The 18,322-nt window shown below is 62.1% G+C and overlaps 1 protein-coding gene across 5 annotated transcripts in view; it reads left to right on the top strand.

Annotated features, from left to right (window-relative positions):
* Positions 1-316: 316 nt before the first annotated feature.
* Positions 317-18,322, top strand: part of BAIAP2 (BAI1-associated protein 2) — a 68,580-nt gene continuing 50,574 nt past the window's right edge. For all 5 annotated transcript variants that reach the window (XM_012664178.1, XM_012664175.1, XM_012664177.1 and 2 more), the window contains exons 1-3: positions 317-489; positions 15,241-15,316; positions 18,108-18,194. In XM_012664178.1, the coding sequence (XP_012519632.1) occupies positions 436-489; positions 15,241-15,316; positions 18,108-18,194 (217 nt within the window). In that variant the 5' untranslated portion in view covers positions 317-435. The remainder of the gene's footprint in view (positions 490-15,240; positions 15,317-18,107; positions 18,195-18,322) is intronic.

The raw sequence follows: 18,322 nt of genomic DNA, 5'->3' as shown, positions 1-18,322 counted from the left end.
GCCCCGGCCCCCCTCAGGCTGCTCCCGGAGCCCCAGCCCGCGTTGCGCCTCCACCTCCTCCCCTGGGATCGACGCCGCAGCTGGCCAATCGCTACCTGCAACCGGATGCCAGGCCCCGCCCATGATCCCGCCCCCTTCCCCCGTCTCCGGAACCCGCCAATGGCAAGGGCGGTGCGGGGGCGGGGCCTGGCGGTTGCCTAGCACCGGCTGGGCTGGGCGGGGGCGGGAGGCCGGGGGCGGTGATCCGGGCGCGGCGGGGGCGGGGCTCAGGGGCGGGGCCTGTGGCGGGGCGGGGCCTGCGGCGGCAATAAAAGCGGACGCCGCCGGACGCCGCGGTCTGTAGTTCGGGTTTACGCGCTTTTTTGCTTGGTGTTGCTGCTGTCGCAGCCGTCTGCGCCCCCGCTCCGGTCTGTGGTGCAGCCGGGACCCAGGACCATGTCGCTGTCGCGCTCGGAGGAGATGCACCGGCTCACGGAAAATGTCTACAAGGTGAGCCCAGCGCCGAGCGGAGTCCGGTCTGGGAGCGCTCGGGCCCCGCGCGCTCCGGCCCGACTGGGGCGGCCCCGGCCGAGTGCGGGCCGGGAGGCCGGGACCTCGGGGTCTTCCCGGCGCGGCCGCCGGGACCTCGGGGTGCGGACGGGTGGCCCGCCCGGCCGGTCACAGGTGGGCTCCCCGCCCGGACTCCTCGGCCTGTGGGCGCCCTGCCCGGCTCGACGGCCGCGCGCCTCCCCGTTGCCGCCCTGGCGTCGTGGGCGCGGGGCACGGGGCCCGGGGCCCTCGAGTCCCGCCGGCCCGCGGGCCGGTGAGGCGGGGGCGGAAGGGGCTCCTCCCCGCGCGGCCCACGAGCCCCGCACTTGCGCCGCAACAGGCTTCCCTCAGCCCGCGGCTCCTGCCGCCGTCCACGGTGGGCGGCGGGCGGCGGCGGCGGCGGCGCTGGACGGATGAGCGTCATCTTATGTAACCGCGGAGCGGGAGGACGAGCGCGGGGGAGGCTGGCGCCGCTCGGCGTCGGTGTGTGAGGAGTCGCACCCGCGTCCTCGCCGGGCCGCGAAACAGCTTCGCATCCCGGAACCGCGGGGTCGCCCTCCTCGGCCGTTCCGTGGCTGCGCGCGCGCGGGCAGACCTCGCAGGTGGCCCCCTGGCTCCGGCCCTGCAGTCGGGGCGGGGGCATCTTCTCGTGGGGGGACCTCCTGCCAAGGGGTGCCTCGTTTCCAAAATGTCTGAAGCCGCGGAGGAGCTGGCATGCACAGGGCAGGTGCGAGTCGCGGCCGCTCGAGGGCTGGCAGCAGCCGGCAGAGCAACAGTTTCCAGGGCGGCTGCGCCTTCTTAGCCTCGGCCTGGAAACCCTCTTAACTGGCTGGCTCGGGACAGCCAGATGGAGGCTCCTGGGGTGGCCCCTTTGATTCCAGCTGGAGTCCAGGGGGCAGATTGCACTTTAACGGAGCTTTTAATAAAGGTTTTAAAGTTGCAGCTATTCTAGTCCGGAAGAATTTTAAGGCGGGTGGGAGCCACCCATAAGTTCTGAAGCCACGTCAGACCTGCTAGTAAGCAGGACTCAGAGGACAGCTCGGTCCCCATGGGAAGGGGCAGCCTCGGGAGTTTCTGCGTTTGGGACCAACGCAGCGCGTGGCACACGTTCCTGGCTTGTTGCTCTGTGAAAGCAAATGCTGTCAAGGGAGGGAAGACTATTAAATTATTAGTCATTAGTTGCATTATGCTTTGCTCATTATTGCAGGGGTGGGAGAGCTGCCCTGGGTACTGTCTTTTCTTCCCCCACTTCGCTTCTGCACCGAAACCCACAAACAGGAACTTTCGTGGTGGAATTTCGAGGGATGCATGGAGAGGGTTTGCTCTGGGGAATTCCGTGATTGTCCTCAATAAAACTCTGGTAACCGGGGCAGTCAGCGTGTAGCTTCACCCAGTTGGAGCTGGGATTTATCTGGATGTTTGGAGAGAGATCTTTCAGCAGGAGGGTGGCAGGAAAACTTACTAGAATTAGAGTGTTGGGGACTTTCAGCCCCTCTGGAAGCAGATTGGCAGGTGTGGGGCACACATCAAACATACCGGTTCTGTGTTTTTTGTTCTTTTGGTCAGTTGATTGGAGAGTTTCCCCATGAAGGTGTGGCAGTGAAATAACACGGCTTTGCAGGGTTGGACACAGATAGGCTGTAGCTGTCGGAAGAGGTTGTTCCACCCTGGGAGTTCCTGCCCTGGCAACAGACTTGCACTGCTGCTTCGCGGCCAGCAGGTGTGGCTTTGCAGGTGGCTCTTGCTGCCACAGGGGCCTGGCTGCTGAGTCTTTGAGTTCTGGTGCTCTGTTACCTTTTTGTGCTTTGTCACTGGGGAGCTCAAGGTGCCTCGGCAGTGCCAGTACAGGTTGGGCAGCTTTGCACGTCGGCCAGGGAGAAATCCAGCCCACGTAGAGGCACAGTCAGGAGACAGCTGAAGCCACTCGTGTGCAGATCTGGGCCGGTCCAGCTGGTACAGACGGCATTGTGCCCTGTCCTGTCCTGGGACAGTGCTGCCTCTGGCATCCCTTGGAGGGGCTGCTCCTGTGTCCATGTGGGCAGCTGGCGGGAACCTTGGCAGTGCCTCTGGGAGTGGCTGGGCTGTGACCTGTTCGGTGTCACCCCGTGATGTGGCTGGGCTGTTTGGTTTGGCCTTTGCATGGCCTCACTGCAGTTCTGAGTGGTGTTTGCCTTGGCAGAGGAAGACGCTCGTCCTTGGCCTTGCTGACAAAAAGTGCGAGAATAAAATGTACGGTTTTGATTTTCCTCCCTGGAAGAATCTGTAACGCAGACTTTGACCTCTTTCCTGGCGGCTCAGTTCCCTTGGGAGCTGTGTCCTCGGGGAATTTCATGGAAGATGAGGGGAGAGGAGCAGAACGGCTTCCTGAAGGCTGCTGAGAAAGCACCCGCGGGCGCTGCAGGGGCAGGGACTGGTTGGGCCCCGCGGGAGAGGGAGAGGGCGGCGAAGAAGCCCCTTCCTCCTTCCCACAGAGCCTGGAGCCGGGGCTTGGCACTTGCTCGGGGCAGCCCTGGGCAATGGCCCGGATCGGGGGACAGAGTGCTGGGTGGGGAACTGCTGCCCCCCAGGTGACTGCGCTGTTCAGAGTTAAGGCAGCCTGAGACTGCAGTCCTGTCGGGGAGCCCTCCGGTGTCCCTGTGTGCGGAGGGGCCTTCTGTGGCATCTGATTGTGGTTCCTGGCGGTGCCGGGGACACTGTCAGGTTGGTGTTTTTCTCATGGTCTTGTATCCCAAGAGGACCCTGGTTTCTGGGTGACCCGATAGCCCTTGAAGGTGGCAGCTGCAGCCTGTCCTGAGGATGAGAGACGGTGCAAAAGCAGCCCCAGGAGGAGCAGGTCCTAGTAAAGCCTCCGGCCAGCTATTCCTGGTGTTGTGGCCCCTAGGCCTTGGGCAGGCTGGTCAGCAGAGGCCATCTGATTGTCCTCCTTACCCTGTAGCTGTGGTGGGGAAGCCGGCCTGCGAGGGGGCAGGGCCACAGTGTTCCTGGAGCCGAGAGCCTATGGGTGTGTCACCTCTGGCGTGATTGGTAAGGGCTGGCACCAGGTGGTGGGCGTCAGGTACTGGGTGGTAGGGAGCCGGCCACTGGCCTTTCTGATGGGAGGCCTGACTGTGCAGGCCTGGCCCATTCCTGCACACACCTGCCTGCTTCTCCGGTGGTATCTGGGGAGCTGTGGGAAGCATGGGCCTCCCACACACTCTGCTGATGACCTTAGGCCACCTTGACCCTCATTCGGCGGCTGAGCAGTCACACGGCACCATTGGCTGCCATCTGAAACGCGGTGTTCGGGGTGGACGGGGCTCAGTGGCCCCCCGTTTGGTGATGATGCAATGGCGTCTCTGACAGGTACCCCCTGGCAGTGGAGCCATCTGCCTGGAGGGCAGTAAACCAGGTGTCTACTTTGCTGAGGAGGAGAGAAGTCACAGTGCTGTGGCCGGCTCTGTGTGTGTGAGGGTGCACATGTGTGTATGTACGTACACATGTTTGTGTGCACACGTGCACGTGGTGCTTTGTATCTCCGGGAACACCCCCTTGGATACCGTCTTCCCATATGGTACCCGGGTCTGCACTCCCCTTTCTTCGAGCATGTTCCATTAACCTGTGCCCACCCGCGCTGCCCCCTCTCCTGGCATTTCAGCAGGACTGCATCTCCTGGGCAGCGCTGATCTGGTCCCCTTTGTAGGGTAGCCAGGGCAGTGAAGGACAGTTTCGCTGTCATGCTGGCTTCTGAGCTGACCAGCTCCTGCAGCCTTTGGTCCAGGTCGTGTTCTATAGATTGCTGGCTTTGGGGGCACAGGGCAGTCCTGTTGGCTCTGAGGCACCTGGCCCCTGGCTCGTGGTTGCATGCGGCCAGGGTTTGCTGATGGCTGAAACTGGGTGGTTCAGGGCTGTGGAGTTCTGGGCTGCATTGGGAGGGTGTCTAGCCTGTGCCTGCTGTCCTGGTGGGTCTTACCTTGAGCATGTGTCCTTTACTGGCCAGATCAGCTTGGCTTATGGGGCTGACCTAGCAGACTTGAAGTTCAAGGTCAAAATGAAGGCCCCTGCTACTCTGAGCTCCAGGGCCACAGTTGGAGGGGAGGAGCATACGGTGAGTGCTGCTGGGAGCTGTGTTCTTGTTGCCACTTTGTTTTGGACTGAAGCTTCCAAAGGTCTAGGCCCTGTCCCCAGGCTACAGGCAGCACCAGTTGCACAGCCCAGGACGGGTAGTCTTGCAGGGGAGGGCTGCTGCGTGGCCTGGCTGAGTGCGGGGTGGCAGCCTGACAGAGGGGCCAGGCCTGGCTCACCTTTCCCCCAGTTAGCAGATCACTAACAGGGTCACTGCAGGAACAGTGGGTGGTGGGCAGGGCTGGCCCTCTCTCCTTGTCCCCACCCAGCCTCCAGTGGCCCTCTGCGGGCTGCCCTGGGCTGGCATTGCCTGTGGCTGTTATTGGGTGGAGGCACCCAAATAGTCCATCAGTGTGGGGGTGCCTCTCACCACTGCTGGCTGGGGCTGGCTCCTGTTCTCTCGCCTTGGACCACGGTGCACCCAGCGGGGTCTGCTCTGTGTTATCTTCTTGGCTACCCCGTCTGAGTGTTTTCCTTGGAGCTCAGGATGGAGAAGCGTCCCCGTGGCTGCACAGGACCTGTGAGGGAAACTCTGCACTCAGGGCAGCCGGGTGGCTGGCAGCCTCCCCCTCACAGCACTGCGCTAGGATCCGCTGCCTGCGGCCGTAGTAATTACAGGCAGGCGCGGACGGACGGAGCTGGCACCTTCCTCCAACATACTCCCACCGCCCCCGAGCTATGATTCACTCCTGGCCCTGACTGTGCTTGTACAGCTGTGAGATGACTCCAGGGGCCTCACCCGGAGGGGGCTTCACCCAGAGGGCGCTGGGGAGGCTGAGGGGCACGCCTGTGTCCCTGCACTGTGTGCCCAGCGGCTCCTGCCTGCAGGCCCTTGAGGAGGTTGGCCTGGGTGTCCCAGGTTTGTCTTAAATGGGGATGTGCTGTTGTGCCCACGTGGTGTCCGCCTGAGACCCAGGTTTGGTAATTCAGGACCTTTTTGGCTCCGTGGTTGTGGGGACTTGGTCTGTCTTGCTCACTGACATATCCCCAGGGCCTGGGCCAGTGGTCACTGTGACAGTGACCCGTCAGTGCTTGGGAATGAACGAAGTCGGTTTCTGGGTTCTGGAGAGTTCACGCGTGAATCACTGTCCCTCCCCTTGCCGAGGGCCTTCCCTCGTCAGCTGTCTGCTCACAGAGCAGTGGTCCAGGCCCCCCTCAGGTTCCCTGGAGGTGGTGGCAGACTTGTGCCCCAAACGGATGGCTCGTGGGCAGGCGGAGGCTGAAGAGGTGGCCCTGGCATGGGGCTGTGATGTCAGCAGGAAGTGGATTGTCCTGCTATGTCCAGGGGGCTCTGAGTGCTGGCCCCACGCCCAGGGGACCAGAAGAGCCCAAGGCGGCCGTGGAGGGGGTGGAGCCCCTTTCTGCTGCTGGGCTGCAGTGATGCCCCAGTGGCTCTCTGAAGCCAGCCCCCACCTGCCTTCAGCTACCTGTGACTCACGCAGCAGGACCCTGGGCTCCCTGCTGGGGCTGCTGGGAGGAGCCTGGCCTGGTCTTTCTTTGGCCCTGGCGGTGTAACCTTGGTCAAGTCTTGTGGGCAGTGGACACAGCAGGCTGGATGTTCCCAGGGTCCCTGTCCCAGTCCCGACAGATCCAGCCTTGACCTTCTCAGTGGCAAGACAGGACTCCTAGGGGCCTTGGGTGCGAGGTGCTCTGCACGTGGCGCTGTCATATCAGAGGCATCATCAGTTGCAAGACACCAAGAGATGCTGTGGACCACTTGGAGAACGGGCTGTCAGTTCTAACAGAGTACTTTTTTCCTGCCCATGGTTTTTATTTTATACTTACTGGAACAGGTCTCTTAAAGTTGTTTAGACAGTAAATTGGTAGGGTATATCTCAAATTTATTTTGCATTCAGAGTCTGTCTTCTGAGCCAAGTTGCAGCCCCGGGCTGTCAGTCTGGGTGTCCCCCATGCTTGCCGCAGAGCCATCAGGGGTTGACGACGGAATGTCTCCTGAGCACATCTCGGGGTTTCTCTAAGCTCTTTTTGTGCCATTTTTATTGTTGGTACTTTGTTGACTAACAGGTTTACGGACAACAGTCTGGCTTCCTGTTTCTTTTTCAGATTGTCTTTATGTGGCTTGCGGACTGAGATGTCCAGGCATGCCCCTGCCCAGTTGTGCCAGGGGACAGGCAGCAGGTGGGCCTATGCGGGTGACCACATGCATGTCATGGCTGCTGGCGATGGGAGTCGAGACACAGATTGCAAGAAGCACTGGGATTGCGCAGGCATCTGTGCCACGAAAGAAACCCACACATCGACAGTGGAGTGGGGGACAGGTAGGGGTGGGAAGAGAGGGCGTCTACCACCCACAGGAGCTAGAATTCCATCCAGGAGAATGTGGTTGGAATGGACCCTGCCAATAGCAGGCAGAGCAGCCTTGCTGCCTCCAGGTGGGGCTTTTAAACCAGGGCGTGCCTGCAGGGGTCAGTTGCGCCACCTCTGCCCTGGGTGGCCATCTCGCCGTCACACAGAACGCCCATCCTTGTGCAGACTAAGAACAGGTGGTGCACAGGCCTTGGCCCGTCCTGCCCTTGGGCTGGGAGTCCAGGGCCTTGGCGGCCCCGTGCTGGGAACAGGGGAGCCCTTGACTGCTGTCAGACCAGCAGCAGAGGTCCCAGCCCCAGCTGGGAGATGGCTGTGAAGTTGGGGTGCTCGGCCTGGGTGCAGTGGCACACCCAGCTATGTGTCAGGGGAGGCAGGACATTGGCTGTGGACAGCCTGGCTTCACTGTCTCGGGTGGTCACCATGACTCTTGCTGGCTCGCTTGCACCAGGCACCGTGCTAAGAGCTCTGCATGTGGGACCTCGCTTATCCTGAGGCCTGCTTCATGCGGGGGTCCTGGGGCTCCCTGCCCGACAGGGGCACCTCACGGGGGTGACGTAGCCTGTGCAGCTCATCAGCTGCATGTGGCGGAGCCGGGGCGTGAGCCAGGCCTGCTCCAGGGCCCCTGCCTGGCTGTGCATCGTGCTGCCTCCGTCCTTCCGTTCCAGAGCCCCGAGGATTTTGGGCAAGTCTCTCAGCGTCTGTGCCACCATTTTCTCATTGATAGTGAGACGGTGGAGTGGTTCCTGGCACGTAGGCACTGGGCGAGTGGTGGCTGTGACCGGCAGCGTATGGGACAGAGGGCAGCTGTGGACAGCAGGGATCCCAGCCCAGGGCTCTCGCTGCCATCTGATCTGGGCACCACGGTCCCCGTGCGCCTGTCTGTGGCCGTAGCCTCCAGGCCGGCACATCCTACTGCCTGGCCCAGGTCGGTGGGGGAGTGCCTGTGCCCCAGCGTCCCGAGGCTGCTTGCCGTGTGCCCCAGCCCCGTCTCTGCAACACGAGCCCAGCCCCACGTCCAGGCCCGAGGCTCAGGTGGAGCAGGACAGCCGGGGCCTCGCGTGCTCTCACGGGCACAGGAGCCAGACCTGGTTGTGTCGTCAGCAGTAACCAGGGATCAGTGACTGCCCCTCCCCCACTGGGAGTGGACTGACCCTGTGTCTGAGCACGGGCCACCGTGACACGGTGCCACACACAGGAGGCGCAAACAACAGAATTTATTCCCTCCCAGTTCTGGAGGCTAGAAAGTCATATCAGTGTGTCAGCACAGTTGGTTTCTTCCGAGGCCTCTCTCCTTGACTTGTAGATGCCGTCTTGTCCCTGTGTCCTCACATGGTCGTCCCTCTGTGTGTGTCTGGGTCCCACTCTCCCCTTCCGCGAGGGCACCAGTCATACAGGGTTAGGGCCCACCTGTATGGCTTCGTTTTTCACCTTAATCACCTTGGTAAAGACCCTGTCTCCAAATAGTCACACCCTAAGGTACTGAGGTTTAGGACCTCGACATGTAAATTTTGGAAGGGGACACAGTCAACCCACGACACCCTGTGAGCAGTCAGGCCCTGCCCCACGCAGAAGTGCGTCGTCGCTGGCAGCGGGGAGGGATCGCCTGAGGCACTGTCTATTTTCAGGCCAATCGTGTTTCAAGCCCTTGATGATTTTTCTCCTGGTGACCTCAATCAAATCACAGTCCTGGGTTTATGACAAGAGGAAGATTTCCTCGGGGACACGCTGGTTTCATTATAGGACAGTCGGCTGGGGAGCGCTCCAGCTAACCATGGACAGAAAGCGATTTGAATGTGCACCAGACGCCCCGTACGGCTGAGCAGTTGGTGATAAGTTCTGTGACCCAGGCCAGGGTGGCCGGACGTTGGCGGGTGTCTGCAGGGGGCTGTGCCTGCACTTAAGTTGGGATGGGCAGGATGTGCCTTTGCACAGGAAGGAAGCGGCTAGGCTGTTTGGTCCCGTGTTCCGACCCTGCTGCTCGGTGGCTCCAGGGCAGGGGACTCTCACCGTGGGACTGACAGTACCGGCTGCGCTCCTCCGGCACAGGCCGGCTCGGGGCTTCTTGTGCGCAAGGGTGTGGCCCTTGCCCTGGAGCCTCTGTCCAGGAGGGCTCAGGCTTGGGGTGTCTGAGCATCGCAGACCCCAGGGTGAATCTGGGGTGGGGATATGGTATCCAAGGCCCAAGGAAAGGGTGATGGTGCTGTGACCCCAAAAGGGGGGTGGGACTCTGGGAACTTTGGGGGCCTGCAACCCAGGTGAGCGGCCGCCGTGACCCTTCCCCCGTGGGGCGTGCGGAAAAGCCTGGTGCAAGAGTGGCCAGATTGCTGTCTGTCCCGAGTGATTCCAGCCATGGCTTGGCTGCGGCCACTCCCTCTCCTGGGGCCTCCGGTGCCCTGGTGGTAGAGATGGGTGGGGGTGGGAAGGAGTCCTTGCGCCTTTAGCCCCTCCTGGAGGCCACCCTGCTCCCTACTGTCACGTCTGGGCGCTGTGCCAAAGACATGAGGCGTCACTCTATTAGGATGTTGGCAGCTTTCCTGGGGGAGCTACCGGAGGCCAAGAACGGGGCAACCGCATTACGGCAGGGGCTTCTCCCGGGGGCTTGCTGGAGCCTCTGCCCGCACGGCGGCCCCCCGGGTCTCCCCTCCTGCTCCCAGAAGGAGCTGGGCTACCCCCGCCTTCATCTCACATGGCCCTGTGGCCCGCCCAGGAACGTGGGTGGCACTGGCTACACTGAAACCGCGCTCTGTGCAGCCTGGAGACCCCCCGAGCGCCCCCGCTGGGGCGGGGACTGCAGCCCTGTCTCTTCTGAGCAGTCTGGGCTCCCCTTCTGGCCTCCGCAGAAAGGCACCTGTTTGCTGATGTTTGGCCCATAGCTGAGTCCTCAGGGACTGGCCGGCCCGGCCCCGGCGCCCATGTGGCCCATGTCCGAGACTGGAGGCTGTCAGGCTGCGGCCGGGAGTGTCTGGGGCCTTAAGTGCCAGGGGCAGCCCCTGGCACTGTGGCTGGGCCACTCGGTTTCCTTCTCCCCTGGGCTCTGGGGACCCTGCTGCAGCGCCCTGGCCGTGAAGGGTGTGGGGAGTTGAGCTGCACAGGCTTTGTTCCTCTTTCCCTCTGGAGCCTGTCCTGAAGTCTCCTGTGGCCTTCGCGAACACATCCTCACCCCATAGGCTGTTTACTTCTGGAAGCTTCCACATGTCTACTCATTTTCCAAATCAGTGTATACACATTCTTTTTCTCTGACTCCAAACAAGTAACGTGCAGCTCAAGGTCTGCCTATTCCAGGCAGCCCAACCAGCATTCGCTGGACTCTTGGAGTTGGTTCTGTTCTTTTAGGCAGGATCGCCCAGGGCAGACGTCCCAGCTTTCAGAGGGCCACGGAACCTTCCACGCTCCCCAGCCAGGCGTCCTTCCTGCTCCCGCGCCCTCACTCTTCTGGCGCCATGAGCTGGGCCCTCGGCCAGGTTCGGGAGCTCTCAGTGCTGGGGGAGGGGTGTGTCGGTGGCCCTGCAGGATGTCACTGCCTTCCCGGTGCCCCAGCCAGGGGAACCGAGCCTACAGCTCGGGATGACAGGTCTGAGAAGTCCTCGGGGAGGACTCTGTCCCCATATTGCAGGGTCCCTCTCTGGCTCCGGCCCCATCCCATGTGCCCTTCCCTGGAAGCCTGGCATCCTGGGCAAGTCCCACCAGGTAAACAGGGAGCAGCCCATGGATGCCAAGGGGTCCTTGTCTGCATGCACAGGCCCTTGCGCCCGGGCAGTGGCCGCACAGTGGGCTTGGGGAGGCCCCTGGGGCTGCCGGCCACACAGCTGGCACCTGCTTCTCCTCCGGAGTGCAGACAGCGGGAGGTGAGGGCAGCTGGAGCTAGTGTCTCTGGTGTGCTCATGGCGGGCATGGCCCTTCCCCCAGCGACCAGTCCCTGGGCGTTGTTGGCCCTCCTGGACGGGCACGGGATGGGAACATGTCTCTTCCTCACTCCCCTTTCTTCCTGGTGTTGCTGGAATGTGGCCCCTCCCCGCCCACTCCGAGAGAGCCTGTTGAGGGCAGCACTGGGGCCAGTGTGCAGAGGGGGCGAGTTTGGCTGCACGGTTGGCCTGGGGTTGAAGCCAGGACTCTGGGCCCCACCGGGCACTAGTGGGTGGGCTTTTGCCACCCTGAGTGTCACTTTGTCCATCTGTAAAATGAGACAGTGACGCTCATGTATGGATTGGGTGAGGATTTGTGTGATGAGAGGTCTAAAGACAGCCCCTCCCCAGGCAGCCGCGGAGAGTCCCAGGTCATCACTTTCTCTGTTCCTCTTAGTGTCGTGCACCCTCGTGACACACACGTGCACGGGTGCAGCCAGACGTGCCACCTCCCTTTGCTGTTGGGGGGCTGGACGGGAAGTGGGGCTGTCACTTCCTCCTCTGTCAGCAGGGAGACTTTGCTTTTTGTGGCAGCCCTGCGGAAAAGTGCTGGAGAGCCCGCCACAGGCGGGAGAGCTAAAGGGGAACAGAAGTCCAGGGTGGGCAGACAGTGCCCGGGCGCCCCTCGGGAGTGGGCAGGAGCACAGTCCCTGGGCAAAGCTCCTTGCTGTGAAGATGCTGGCCGCTCACCCTTTCTTCCCGCAAGTTGGGGAGGTGGAGGCTCAGCTGTCCTCCTGACAGCCATGGGTGCCGCTGCTGGTGTGGCCTCCCATCCACCCCTGCAGAAGTGTGTGGCCGGGGCTCTGCCGTGGTCGAGGCCTGGGTTCCACGTGGTTCCCCGGCCTCGGGGACGTCCAGCTCTGAGCGCGTCGCTGCAGGAGGGCACCGTGCCTGAGCTCGCCAGCACTGCTGGGCAGGGACCCCTCCTCACCTGACCCCTTTGTTGGGGAAGTCTCCCCAGCATGTCCAGGGGTCCTCCACAGGCAGGCACCCCAGCACCTCACCGTGGGTACGAAAGGTGTTCCCTGATAAATACCAGATGAACAAATGGGTAAGTGAAAGAATGGGCTGGCACTAAATACGGTTCTTGGCCCACAAAAGCCACCCAAGGAATAAATCCACGATCACAGTGTGCGGCAGCAGGATTCCAAGGATGCTGAGTTTTCATTTGCATAACACAGGTTAGAGTTTGAAGAAGGTGTGGTCGGGTGGGATTTCTGTCCTGGCTGGGGGCGTGGCCACAGGCTCTAGGACAGCACCACGCAGCCTGATCCTAACCCTGTGCCCAGGGTGGCCCCTCTGTAGTGTTGGGGGTTATTGTCCTGTGCAGTTTCTCCCCGTGGCCTCTGCGACTTCGCATGCCCTTTGGTGCTGATGAGCAGAGATGCCCCCTCCTCTTTGAAGTCGGCAGGGCACCCCCGCCCCCAAGCACCTGCCCCAGGGTGTCTGGGTGTGGAGCTCAGCCTCCTCCTGGCGGAGTCTGAAAAAGACACGCTTGTTCCCTGACTTGGGAAAAGTCACGTTAGTGTGGTGCTCCGGAGGGCTCAGTTGGTGTTCTTCCCTGGAGGGGCTGGGCCTGCTGTGGGGGCTGCCATGGCCCCTCCCAGGGATGCCAGGATCCTGGGAAGCCCCTGTCAGCCACAGGCACCTGGGGAGTCTGGACAGACCCCAGACCAGGACTCCGCAGTGGGCTGTCCTGCGGGGCAGGAACCCCCCACCTGGGGCCTCTGAGAGTTGGTTTGGGCCCATTTTGATTTTCTCTTGGGGTCAGCGTGGCCCACTGCTCAGAGTGTTCTGCATGAGCTCTAGAGTGATGGGATGGATTCAGGGGCTTGGGAGGCAGAGAGGGGTCCCCCACCAGAGGGGCTGGTCCTCTCATGGGCCACTGGGCTCCCTCCTTTGGTTCCCAGGAGATGGAGTAACCCAGAAGAGGGTTGGGTGACATTCACCGCCAGCACCCAAGGCAGGGGGCTACAGAAGGCCCACTCTTCTGACCAGGGTGCCAGGTGTCTGGATGAGAGCTGGAAGGAAGAACCAGCCCCTCCGAGAGGGAAGGGGAGCCGTCCCTCTGACGTCAGTGCAATGGCATTTATGCCTCTGCCCCCCACTTCAGGCCGAGACAGCGGCACCTGTGTCCTGCCCATGGCCTGTCTTGCAGACGGTGGCCGTGTCCGTGCCCAGGTGGCCTGGCTGGCGCCCCAGCACCCCCGCCCTGCCCCTCCCCCTGCATTCCTGCACGTGAGCGCAGCTGCTGTGCTGAGGAAGTGGAACCTCATGGCTGTCCGTGTGTCACGAAAGAGGGTGTCGCCCTGGCTGACTCCTGGCCTGTTTTCCCCTGTCGTCCGGATGTTAACAGAGCTCAGAGGGCTGGTCTTGGGTTGAGCCTCCTCCTCTGCCAGGGGCCGTGGTCCTGGAGCCAAGCACGGCTCTCAGGAATGAGGAAGTACAGGACCTGCTCTTGCACACTCACCCTCTGGGCAGTGTCCTCTGACCTATGTCTGTCACACACAGCCAGAAACATGTCTGGTGCTGCAGCTTGGTACACACACACACACACACACAAATGTACATGCACATGTGCACAGGAGTGTGCACACACATGCATGCACACATGAGCACACACAGACATGTACACACACACCAGAACGCCAGAGTCGGGGCATGCCCACCCTCACCGGTGCCAGCCCTGCTTCTGCTGTTGCGTTGCGGCACACGCAGCCCTGCAGCGTCCCCTACCCCGCCTGCCGCCTCTCCCGTCTGGACGGTCGTGTGAGCTCACCGGGGCCCAAGCACTCCCCTCTCTGCTGATAACTCCCAGGCTTGGTCTCCCACTCGGAATTCGCTTGGACGAGAGATCTCCTGTATCCCACCACCTGAGTGGCACCCCCAGCCCCACATCCCAGGCCATCCTGCGATTTAACTCGTCCAGACACCTGGCTCCGCGGCCCGGCGTTAGGCCTGCGCTACCGCTGTGTCCCTGGCCCCAGACCAGAGGCCTGCCTGGCGCCTGCCTCGCTGGCATCCCACAGCCTCCCGGCAGGTCTCCTGGGGTGTGCCAGGGCCCTTGCCGAAGTCTCGTCCCCCCCGAGCAGCCAGGGGACTTCTAAAGGTAGCTGGACTCACGGCTCTGCTCAGGCCCTCCCTGGTGTCACCTCGCCCTGGGGAAGGCACAGGCGACCTGGGGGCTGCCCTGTTGCTGTGCCCGCCCCCCAGCTCATGGCTCTGCTGTCCCTGCAGTGCCTGCCTGACTTCCCTCCCATCTAGGGGATCCCTGTCTTCTATCCTGTCCCCCATCGTGGACGTCGGCTCTGAGAGCAGGGCCGTGGACAGGTGGTGGCTCAGAACTCGGAGCCTCGTCCCCTCAGAACCCAGGTCTCTGCCTCAGGGCAGGCGGAGGGAGTGTGTGTTCAGTGGGTTTTCTGGAGCCAGGTCCCACAGCAGGGAGGGCCTTCCTTGTCCACAGATGGTCCTGTGGGCTGAGGACGGGAGCTGGGGCCCCAGCCCGCAGGTTGGGGCTGGGTGGTGGGGCCCCTCGGCCTCCCTGTGCCTGCAACAGGCCCCCGCCGCCCCTGCCCCTCACCCTCAGGGAGGATCCGACTCACACCAGCACACGGCGGGGAGACGCTGGCGGGGCCGAGACAGCTTCTTTCAGCCCCTCTGGGGTCCTGGCTGCAGGCTTGGCTGTCGACAGGCAGCGCGCCTTATGCCGGCGGAATTCTCGTTTGGCTGTTTGTGTGTGCCTGTTTCTATGGCTTGTAATTAAAACATTTATTTGGCCTTCACAGTGAAAATCTAATTTCTTGAGTCTAAGAACTGCTGATATTGGCACCGAGACTCCAGTCCGTCGGGCAAACAGAGCCGGAGCCCGTTGGATTATTCATGGCCTGGTGTTTGCAAATCAGGCTGCGCTGGCGCTAATCAGAGCTGATGTTGGGTAATTGATGTGTTGAGTGAGGGTTTTAGTGGGAGGGGGCGCCTGGTGCTGCTGAGCGATTGTGCGTGGCCGGCGGGGGGGCCTTCGGGGCTGACTCAGCCTGCTGCAGGTGGCAGCGCCTCGCAGCAAGCGTGTGAGCGCAGCCCGTGTGCCTCGCGCTGCTCTGTGGACGTCCCCTTGTTAAACCCGCACGCTCCCCTACGCAGCGGGTTTTATTCTTCAGGTCCGCATCGTACAGACGTGAAAACTGAGGCTGGGAGAGTGATTTGCCTGAGGGCGTTCGGCCAGGTGCAGAGGTGGGGTTTGAACTGGGGAAGCTGACCTCCATGTTTGTGGTCGTGACCCCTGGCAGGTGGCACCTGCTCTAGGTCCCCCTCGGCAGTCGGACCCTCCAGAGTCCTCAGGGTGGCTGTGCCAGTGACGCCTTCCCTCTCCTCTGCCTTTCAGACCATCATGGAGCAGTTCAACCCCAGCCTGCGGAACTTCATCGCCATGGGGAAGAACTACGAGAAGGCGCTGGCAGGTAGGGCTGGGCCCTCGGCCGGGGCGGCAGCCAGGGGCGTTCTCGGCGCGAGCGCGATTCTCGGCTTGGCAGACAGACCTTGGCACAGCCTGCGGGTTGTGACCTGGAGCTGAGACAGGTCTTTTGTTTCAGAAACGAAACCCGACAGGTGCCGAGTGCGGATGTCCCCACCGCCGTGGTGGCAGTGCTCCCACGGCCTATCTTGTCCTGTGCCTGTGGGATAAGCTCGGTACCCAAAAACAGGGTGTGGGGAGTGTGGGCGTCCATCCTTCAGAAGGGTCTGGAAACTGTGGGGTCCGGGCTTAAATGACACCATTGGTACCCACAGTGGCTTTGGGTTTGGGGCCTGCAGCGGCCCCCTGAGCAGTGAGCTCCCTGTAGCTCACAGAGAGCCAGGATGGAAGGCCCCGGGGTCTGGTGGCAGCGGTGCCGGACCGTTTTGCTCATGGTCTTGAGACTCCCCGCCCAGCTCAGGGAGGGACATTGGTGTCAGGTGCCCACCCTCGGTCGTGGGTGTGTCTGGGTCTCTCCATCCTGGCAGCACTGGCTGGCTCACGGCTGGGTCACACCATGGTTGGGGACCTGCTACTCCTGGGCCCTGACCCCTGGTCTCTCACAGCCTGGACCGTGTTGTCCGGGCAGGGTGTTGGGCTGTCTCTCTAACTGTGGCATCTTCATAAGCAAAGCCCACCCCTCCCTCCCCGACCCCCTCGCAGGGAGGAAATTGCATGCCCACAACATGGCCCGTCTCTGCCGCCGCCCTGGGTCCTCTGTGGCTCCGTGGTGTCCTGGCACCTACGTGTGAGGGGTGTTTATTGTCTGGTTTTGGATCAGGCTTTGTTGGGTGGGGCGCCGGGTGGCAAAAGGGGCCAGAGTTGTTCAGCTCTTGTTTTCCCACCAGCTTGGCCCTGTTGTTACTGGGGAACAAAGCACCTCAGTGAGACCCAGCGGGAGGGCCTGTCCCTGGCCAGCACTCCAGGTGGGGCCATCCGGCCATAGTCATGCCCGCCTGCCATGTCCAGTGGGGAACAGAGGGTCTTCCTGCCACAGAGAGGGCCTATGCTGGGCACAGTCCTGCCAGGCGGCCTCCTGCGCCCTGGTCCGTCTTTTTAAGGGGCCGCTGCAGCCAGGCTGGCCCTGTGCAAGGGGCAGCACAGTCCCCTGCATAGACCGTGCCAATCATGGGGGAAATGGCAGAGAGGAGGGTGGGAGGACGGTGTGCCTCTGTCCCTGGCCTGGCCAAGCAGGCCCTTGGGGTGAGATCGTGTTTCTGTGGGCATGAAGGGGACAGGGAGCCCCCAAGTGCCGCCGTGCACACAGCAGGGGTTCTGCAGCCAGTGTCCCAAGGACCGGGGACACGGCTGGAGGTGGGCACAGAGGGTCTCCGACCCTGGTGTTCCCAGTGTCCTCAGGTGGAGCACACGATGTTCAAATTCTCCAAGCAGGACTCATTTCCCTGCCCTTTGAACACCAGCAGGCTTTCACCTCTTCCCAGCCGGGGCTGAGTTTTCTTGTGCACATCGACGTGGGAATCGAGGGTGCCAGGTGGTCCCGCCCTGTGGAGACGGGCGTGGTCCTGCACGTGGTCCTGTCAGACCACCGTGGTTTCCCTTTCCCACGCCGGCCGCCGCGGGATGCTTGCTAATCTGAACTGTGGCGTCGTCTCTTACTCCTGGCAGAGCATGGAAGTCCGCCCTGATCGTCCTGCATCGGGGCTGGGCCTTGCCGCCCCTGCCGGTGGCTCGAGGGCTGGGCCTGGGCCCCAGGGTTGGCTCCAGCTCCCCGACGCTGAGGCTGGTTTCCCTGTGGCCTTCCCGCTCCCCGCGGGTGCCGGGAGGTTGTAGAGGCCAAATGTGGAGCATCAGGAGGTTTCCTTCCTCCGTTCTCCTGCTCACAGGAGCACACTCCGCTGCCAGGCTTCTGCTGTTCTGTTTCGCTTTCACGTGTTTTAGGAAGCCCACCCCTCCCAGGTGGTGGAATCACTTCCGTCCTCTGGGGACGCGGTCTTGTGCTGCAGAACAAATTGTGTGCCCTTGATTGAAAACTATATAGATAAAATTCAATGAAGTGCCCAGTTATAAGCCCCTAACTGGGTTCTGTAGAAAACGGATTAGAAATTGTAATTCTCCACTGGCGGCTACGCCCGGCCCTGTTCCCAAGGGCGCCACCTAGGTAGGTGGGACCCCTGGGATGGGGGAGTTTTCCAGGCCCACCCCAGCCAGGCCTACCCCAGACAGGCCCACCGGCTCCTCCCAGCCTTGCTCCTGCCCGGGTAGAGGCTACTAGGCAGGGGAATGGGGGTCAGCAGGCTCTGAGCTTTTCGCACCGATTTCCCAGTTAGAGCAGGGCTTGCTGTCTGGAATAGCGGCAGCCCCACCTGGAACAGCAGCCCCATCCCCAGCTGTGCACAGAAACTGCAAGAACGGTCCTCTCACGTCAGGTTTCGCTCAGGGATCTTGCAGAAGTGGCCTCCTGCCTGCAGCTTTGCAGTTTTCTTGCCGAGGTTGTTTCTTTGTCTCCTGAAGTACACTTAACGCACGCCCCCCCAGGCAGCACACGCGGAGCACTCTGCGGGGACTGGGTAGTGGAACGAGCGGCACACGCTGTTCCCATAGATGAAAGGATCCGTCAGGATCAGAGTGAAACCAGAATGTGGACAGGAGACAGGGTCACGTCCCACCCAGAAGTTGAGCTGGGGTCGTCCTCGAGCTTGTCTAGGCGCGGAGGAGGGGCTGGTGCGCGCTGTGGTCCCTGGCGAGGGGTGTAACCGCTCCCTTCTCTTCTCCCGCAGGTGTGACGTACGCGGCCAAAGGCTATTTCGATGCCCTGGTGAAGATGGGGGAGCTGGCCAGCGAGAGCCAGGGCTCCAAGGAACTCGGTGAGACCCCAGACTCACGGGGGCCCCGGGGGTCCCTGAAGCCGTCTGACGTACTCGGGCGGGTATGGGGTCCTGTCCTGTGTCCCGTCCTTCTCTGATCTGGGATCAGGTTTTAACCTGTCAAAGAA

This window comes from Propithecus coquereli, unplaced genomic scaffold (assembly GCF_000956105.1).
Source record: "Propithecus coquereli isolate 6110/MARCELLA unplaced genomic scaffold, Pcoq_1.0 Scaffold869, whole genome shotgun sequence".
Lineage (NCBI taxonomy): Eukaryota > Metazoa > Chordata > Mammalia > Primates > Indriidae > Propithecus > Propithecus coquereli.
The sequence above is the reverse complement of the archived record's forward strand: the minus strand, read 5'-3'. Positions and strand labels throughout refer to the sequence as shown.